At 37.2% G+C, this 8578-nt stretch overlaps 1 protein-coding gene across 1 annotated transcript; it reads left to right on the forward strand.

The window, feature by feature from the left end:
- Nucleotides 1-336: 336 nt before the first annotated feature.
- Nucleotides 337-2746, forward strand: LOC135129968 (uncharacterized). The gene is made up of 2 exons (XM_064057238.1): nt 337-508; nt 811-2746. Exon 2 carries the CDS (start codon nt 812-814, stop codon nt 2744-2746), a length of 1935 nt encoding a protein of 644 aa, XP_063913308.1. The 5' UTR covers nt 337-508; nt 811.
- The last annotated feature ends 5832 nt before the right edge of the window (nt 2747-8578 follow it).

Consider the following 8578-nt stretch of genomic DNA (forward strand, 5'->3'; position numbering starts at 1 on the left):
TGACTTGCGACGACACACATGTACAAAATTATTGTGAAATAACTGACAGAGATTATGTTTCACAAACTAACAGACCAACAGACATAAAAACATAAATTCTCCTGCATTACATCAGACTTGGTAATATTTATCAGACAAAGAATTTGTTACACTGACGAACAGACATAAGAATAAAAACAAATTTCTTACTAATTACATACGAAATTTGTTGTAAACTGACGCTACTGTTGTAGTTTTCCACAGACGAATGCTGATTGCTCATTGGCTGGGATGCTGGCGTGCAGTGATCCGCGATGCGCTAACCTCACTTTCTTATATCATTAGGGGAATTGTGCTTAATACGGCATACTAGATAAAATGGCATATCATGTGTATTGTGGAAACTAAAAAGAAAATTTAAACTTGGCGCCAATAACTATAACGAATTTTTGTTTGCGTGAAGATGTATCCAACAGTCATGGCTGTGATCGGTGTTGGAAGCAGGTGACATGTGATTCTTTTCTCGAAGGTAAATATAAATTTTTCTTGAAACGGATCTAATTTGCTATAACTTTCGTTAAACGGATTTTTACTTTATCAAATTTAAACGTAGAGCAGTTAAAAATGTGTATTTTTTAACCCATATTCAGTTTTGTAAATAAACGTAACCTAAAAAAATATCAGCTTTAACTTTCCATAACCTACGGTAGGGGCAATATGGCACACAGGGAATCAGGGTAAAATGACATATTATACCGTATTCCCCGAATATGTTCCCGACAATAACTAAATTCTTACTAAAATAACAATAATGTGACTTTTATGTTGCAGTATGGGAAATAATTATATTCGTAAAACAAACCGACAGAAATGGTCTGAGGCCGACATGCTTCAAGCTATAGATGCGGTGCGAGCTAAACGCATGGGATGGCTTAAAGCCACTAAAATGTACAATGTCCCATTTGGGACTTTAAGACGCCGGGTAAATAATATGAATAAACGTGTTAAAGGTACCCAAAAAGGAATGGGAACGAGCACGACAATACCACTTGAAGCTGAGCAAGAAATTGTTAATCATATTCTTGATTTAGAATCAAGATTATTTGGTGTTACAGCTCTTGAATTAAGACAGCTGGCCTTTAAAATTGCAACTGAGAGAGGCTATTCTCATAAATTTAATACAGAAAAACAATTGGCGGGGTGGGACTGGTTAAGCGGGTTTCGCCGAAGACATCCGGAAATATCACTTAGAGCTCCAGAAGCGACGTCAGCAGCAAGAGCCAAAGGTTTTAATAAAGTCCAGGTGAAGAAATTTTTTGACTTACTCACTGACACCATGACTAATGAAAATATTCCTACTAGTAGAATTTATAACATGGATGAGTCTGCCTTGACAACAGTACATAAGCCTCCAAGGGTATTTGCCCGCAAAGGAAAAAAACAAGTAGGCGCTCTTACTAGTGGCGAAAGAGGCCAACATGTAACAGTAGTGGCTTGTATGAGTTCTGGTGGTCGTTTTATTCCTCCAGCATTAATATTTCCAAGGAAAAACTATAAAGCTGAGTATTTTGATGGATGCCCACCTGAAACGTTAGGATTGTGTTATGAAACTGGATATATGGTCTCAGACCTTTTCAGTAAATGGATGGATCATTTCATTAACCACGTGAAACCATCAAAAGAAGAAAAAGTTCTACTAATCGTGGATGGACACAGCAGCCACAAATCGTTAAATGCTCTTGAAAAAGCCAAGAAACACGGCATTGTTTTGTTATGTTTACCAGCTCATTGTACACATCGGCTCCAACCGCTAGATGTCTCATTTTTTGGCCCTTTGGAAACTTATTTCAATGCAGCATGTGCCCTTTGGATGAAAAATCATGTGGGAAGAACAATAACTTTATACCAGATAAGTGGATTATTTTGTGCTGCTTATTCAAAATCTGCTACTGTTGAAAATGCTTTAAGTGGTTTTCGAAGTTCGGGCATATCACCATTAAATCCAGACATTTTCCCCGACCATTTGTACGCACCAAGTGAAGTTACTGACAATCAAAATTGGTATGATGAAAACACCAACAAAGCTAACTTTACTGTGGAGGAAAATGTTGACAATAGTAATAATAATGAGAAAGTAAACAGTGAAAGGGCAGAAATTATAGAAAATGTCGTACTTGATAAACAAGAAACAGCTAGTAAAAAAAAAGAAATAGTTGAAATTAACCAGAAAACTGATAAAAGTGATAATATAAACCAAGCTAGTTCCTCATCACTCGAAAATAATTATCAAATTCACATTGGAAAAGATAGGAGTAGTGAGGGCAAGTCTAATCTCGATATTTCCATAAAAGAGTGTCTAAATTTACTGTCTCCTATACCTGTAATTGAGAAGACGGTTTCTGGAAAAAAAAGCAAAAAACGGCAATCACAGGGAACTGCAGTTTTAACAAAAAGCCCTTATATTGCGGAACTGAAAGATAAAGAAGCGAATAAAATGAAAAAAACGTTGAGAGCGTCAGCTAGAATAATCAAACATAAACTGTTCCAACCTACGTGTGATACAAGTAGTGAAGAAAATGATCATTGGGAAGATTTCGAAGACGATGAAGATGATGCGTGTTGTCTTTATTGCAATGATAGTTACAAGAGATCTAGAGCCGGTGAGAAGTGGATAAGGTGCATTAGCTGCAAAAAATGGTCCCATGTCGAATGCTCAGGAGTTAGTCCCAAAACGAAGCAGTTTATCTGCGAAATTTGCGAAGAATGAATAAGTTCGTCGGTAGAACCTATTTTTTGTTATTTTTTTATATTTTGTGATAACCCAAGCTTCCCGCCTCAAAATTTGACCTTGAAACAGTTTGAAAGGCCCGCGAAAAATTCAAAAATTCAAAGTTTGGCCTTGGCTGTGATCGTCTAACAAATGAGAACCTACGTTGTGTGTTTTTTTTTTTGTTTTTGAAAAATGGCGGGAAGACGTTCTTTCATACAAGTGCATACACTGTCGAGAGCGCAAGAAATAATAGACAAAATTAGGAGCCTTCCTAAGGAGGAAAAAGAAACGAAGAACGACAGACGCTCGATTTGCCCTTCTGGCGAGTCCGCAGGGCCAAGGTGTCATCGGTCTTCATTCCCCAAAACCCCCTGGGGTTTTATTCACCGACATATTACATGTCAGACACCTTAAGATATGTGAAAGAAAAACACTCGCGAATTGACAGACATACACATATGAAAACCGAACAAACACAAGACCTACACATATGTAAATTGGATGGCAGAACCCGAATCATTATGAGAGTGTGGCGATCGAACAAAACATAGAACAAAATATATATCAATTTCATTTACGAGCACAGCAAAATACCCAGAGGGGGCGTTGTAGCGCAAGTAGAGGTTGGGACTCCTGATCGTCACTGTTCTCCCCCACGACGGTGATTCTATCTACACCAACGCCTGCTCACACGCATCTCTCCATTACGAACGTGCCCTGCGAAACGAGGCGGTTACGATCGCAGATCCGTAGTGGGGTCCCGGCTATCACGAAACCGGCAGCGTTAAAAACCCGCGATCGCCCCCTGAAGCTATACAAAACCCGCGGACTTGTGCAGGTGACGCGATTAATCCCGTCAGTTTGAGAAGGAGTCGCGCGCCCCACGTACACTACGAGTTATGTGTTATTTACCTTCAATTTCATTTAAATGTTCAATTTCTATGACTCTAATATTAAATGACAACCGAACAAGTGTTAAAGTTTCAACAAAGAGCAATACACAACATTTAAATTCGCCACACACTCTTACGAAAATTCAACAACAAATAATTCTTAATTGAGATTAAATTTGGACATCAGATAATTTACATGATAGAAACATTTATCAACACAACATTTACAAGATCAAAACTTAGCAAAGATTTATAAAAACAAAGATCTGGTGTGAAATAAGCTTGTACAAATTAAATATCATGTTAGGTCAGAACTGCAGAGCATGGAAATTTACGTTCAATTCAAATTATACAGCAAAGAAAATTACTGAAGCTAAAATTATGAGACAAAGACAAATTGCATGAGGTGAAAGATTGTAAAGTTAACAGATTTACATGTGATTAATACTAATTCGTGTCCAGTCAAGTTATTGGTTAAAATTCAAACGTGAAATTATTTAGCTGCATTGTGGGCCATTATTACACATACATTTCCCCAAACAAAACACATAAACAAACATGGCAGACAATCTGCAGTTGCAAAATGGCGTTGGACGAATTCGTCATTCCAAATAATAGGCGTCGAAAATATGCGATGCAAAAATACGATGAATCCTGTGGCGTTGTATAAACGATGTGCTAAATCCAAAGAATAAAGGCACGTCCCCCCATGACCCACAATGTTGTTATTTTGTTCAATAGATTCAGTTAAAACATGTGCTCGATCAAAAGGAACAAATGGACGCTTCAAAATGGCCGCTGCCTGAACAAAGAACGGTGAAATAACAACTCGTTTGCCGCCATCCAAAATACAGATTTCACAAATATAGCTAAATAAAGCATGGCCCGAACTAGAAATCACTTCCTGTAAAGCCCTACTGCGATGGATTTTAAATGAAAGATAAAAAAACGAGATTAGTGGAAAAACAAGCGCACGCGTCGCTACGTCACGAGGTCAGAAGTATCGTCGGGGCTTGAATCTCGCGGCGAAACAGGTGTTCAAAACATACCTCTCCAAAGATGCGAAGATTTCGACACGGCTTACCGCCAAAAGGAACGCAAAAACCTCGTCGTAAGAACGATGAGAAATCAGGAACACCCAATGGCTCAACGGTGGCTGCTAGGTTTTCCAATGGGACTGGATCAACACTGGAAAAACAAAACACAACAGCAAAAGGCACAGAATAATTCACAATTAAAAATACAACCTGTTGCTCGAAGCGCTCGGAAAGAAGTCGACCGTTCGTTCCAAGCGGTCAAAGCGAAGTGGCCGATTTTACCCGAGACAAAACTACCCTAACATTTGCGCATGCCTCTCTTTCTTGGTGTGGTTGATTACCAACCTTCTTTTCTTCTTCTCACCAACTGTTTCTTGCGCGCGGGGAATTCATTTGAAATTTAAAAATTCGAATTGGATCCTTACAATTTTGTATATTATTTACATTTTTAGTTCATATTTTTGTTGTGTTGTTCTCTAATTATTGAAGTAATATTTTGGTTTTAATATTTTTTTTGTTATAATTAATAAATATATACGAATTTCTTCGTAAAATTCCTATTCCTATTCCTATGCCATTTTACACCGTACATCAGGGTAATATAGATTCTGTCACTTCCAAAACTTTGAAGTGTTGCAAAAGTGTAGTGCTTGATTAAATATATGTTATAACTGAACTTCAAACTTAATTGATAAAGCTAACATGTGCCACAAATCAGAAAAAGATTATGTTTTTTTTTTATACGTGAAAATGATTTTTTTTTAAAAGTATGCCGTATTAGACATATCTCCCCTACAGCTGCCACGTGCTTCCTCAATCCGACATGCTTGCTTTCTTTTCCGACGGTTTATCCATTCATTTCTTATTACAGACCAAAGTTAAATCAGACACAGAGCAAGCTACTGTGCCCATAACCTGTTATTAATTTATTAACTTTGGATAAGAAATGAATTTATTTGGATAACAAAAAGCGCCTTTTGTTATTTAATAAACACTATCAGACCGAACATTTTGTCTGCTCGACGGTCGAAATGAAAAAAAGGACGTCGCACAATACGGCGTTTGACACAAGCCCTTCTTTTCCCCTTCTCTTCTTGCCAGTTCTGACAGTACCAACTTAACTTATAGCTCTTACATTCTACCCTAACATGGCCTAGTCTGATTTCACCATTGAAGGTCGCTTTACAAAATAATTAATACTCAACATTTTGTATTACTGTTTTATTTGTTTATTGTGTTAACAACAACAAAAATAAAAATAATATTTCGCAAAATAAAGTTACATTTATTTTCAAAGGTGATAAAAATTGCATAAAATCAGGTGGGCACGACGTTTTCTAGGGATCTTAAACAGATGAGATAGAAGAATTTCAAAAAGCATCATGACAAAAAATTGAAGCCTGAGGACTACTTCTCACATATAGAGTTTTACGAAGGAACGCTTGAGAGAATCTAGGCTGATGGAGAGTTTTTGAGGAAAATTTGTTTTACTGACGTTCATTTGGTCTTAAGGGAAGTTATAATCGTCAGAACGATCAAATTTGAGCATTACACAACGCTCACGTGGTCCATGACCTTCGTTATCAATGGCGTGCAATTGTGTATGACTGGGGCTTCTAGGACATCATGTCATTGCATTTTTTCATCGAATCCGGATTGAATGCTCAGAAGTAGGATAATATGCTAGCTCAGCAAATACTTCCTGGGACTCAAAGGGTGCGGCATCTGCAGCAGGTCTTTTACATCCAGGACCAAATCTCCAGCTATACAGCTCGCATAAATGTTGTTTATTTGAACCAGTATTTTTACGCAATGTTGGAATGGAAAGTTTGCACCGCCCCATTGGCCTGTGCAATCGCCGGATCTAAACCCCTGACAATTTTTTCTTTGGAGATTTCTTCACGACCATCTGCATTCAGACAAGCTATACAAACAGAGAAGCGCTGAAACAAGCAATCCAGCAATATTGTCTTCAGATTTCAACTAAAATGTTGATCAACACGCGTAGGAGTTTTGAAGATTGGCTTACTTACTGTACAGCTGCTGAGATCAGTCTTTTTGAGGAATTCTTGAAAATAGTGCAATACTTCTCCAGATTCGTACAATATTTCATTACTTCATTCATCAACATTTGTTAAGTTTTGTTATTTGTAGTTATCTAAATGGTTCATTAAAAGGTCCTCTTCAAAAGCGCCAGCTGTTTTGATGGTAAATCTTATCATCACACAATAAGAAAAGCGGACCCTCGCTTGTTCATCTAATCGCAGTAGAACATGGCATTTTAATGAGATTTTAGTAATAAAGACTCGATCAGCACCACCAACATAACCTAATAAAATATTTTGTGCAGTTTGTGCATTTATTCCGTTTAAATTGACCTACAATAATCGTCATATTGGATAAAATAATTCAATTTGAGTCATTCAGTGATTACTGAGTGAGGCAGCTGGAGTACATTCCTAGCTTGAGGGCTCCCAGAAAATGTCAGAATGCTGCCGATGGGCTTTGATGGGGTTTTGAGGAAGACCAGCTGCTCGAAGTCTTCATCTTGGGCTTTTTGGATACGGTCTGATTGTAGTTCGAGATGGCTTGTTTGACGGGGTCGCGCACTATGACGAATGAATGGATCAATTTGTGCATTTATTCCGTTTAATTTGTCCTATAATAATCATCACACTGGATAAAATAATTCAGTTTGACTTGTTCGTTGATTTCTGATGAGAATAATTTCTAAAATCATTTTGACATTTGAATTTTGCATGGGTAATGAAAAGACGCGATCGCCGAACTTCGACAGTACGACGGAACACTTCGCGACAAATCGGATCGGGCGCGAATTTCAAAATACGATTTTTAAAACCTTTTTATAGTGAATGAGCGCGATGCAACGATTTGAAAAAAATACTGGCCGATAGCCCTCTTCGACCTCCACAAAGGCATCACTCAATAATAGCTTTAAAGTGATCTGGGGAGATATTATAAAATAAAAACCAATTCCCATGTTAATTCCCTATATCCAGACTTGGATGCGGCACCCTGTATAATATATTTCATGGTGTCAGTAATTCGCGAAATACCTTTTTTGCTTTGAATAAATTCCCAAAAACGTTTAGGGTCCTCTTGGAGACGATTTTCAATTTCTAACACGTAATCATTATAACACTTAGATACAACTTGTTTGCTGAGAAAACGATAGAACTTAAATTCATCCAGGCGTTCAGCTGTTTTGTGCTTCCTGCAGGGTTTAAAAGCCAGTCCCTTACGTTGCAACACAGAAATAATTTCACCATTAAACCAAGGTGGGTAACTCCGCTGTTTTGGTTTGACATGCAACTTGGGAACAGTTACCTGAAAAGTATTATGTAGCATTTGATAGAATGCATAATCAAGTTTGGAAGCTTTATATAAGGAGGACCAATCAGTATCTAAAAACAATTAATATATACTTTGAATATCAGCTTTCTTAAAATTAGATGAGTCAGACTGGTCATACATACTTATAAGTTACAAATAATTTTTTTCACTAGCAGCCATCAAGCATGCAAATGTCGACTCATTTAGAGGTAGCAAATTCAACTTTTCAGACCACCGGTTCAAAAAGAAAAATTGAGGTTATGTACGCAATGTTTGATGTGATTATTTCTTAAAAAATGAACAAATGTGTGCTACAAACATTACTTGAGTATACGCATGGTAGTTGGTAGACGATAGAAGATAAAATAATTAACTCAGCGACAAGTGTAAACGGTTTTCTTTGTGTTGAAGATTTAGATTAAGTTTGATTAGAAATCAAAACAAAATCATGTTGCGTCAAAAAATTGAACGTTTATTTTTTCAGTTTATTGTCTTATGGTTTCTACTAGTGAAAAAAATAGTATATTAGCCACGGTTGTAAAGCC

This window comes from Zophobas morio, unplaced genomic scaffold (assembly GCF_036711695.1).
Source record: "Zophobas morio isolate AGI-343-1 ecotype UQ-CSIRO unplaced genomic scaffold, CSIRO_AGI_Zmor_V1 ptg000017l, whole genome shotgun sequence".
NCBI lineage: Eukaryota > Metazoa > Arthropoda > Insecta > Coleoptera > Tenebrionidae > Zophobas > Zophobas morio.

Coding starts and splice junctions, on each gene's coding strand:
- LOC135129968 (XM_064057238.1), top strand. CDS start 812: ATGGGAAATAATTATATTCGTAAAACAAACCGACAGAAATGGTCTGAG.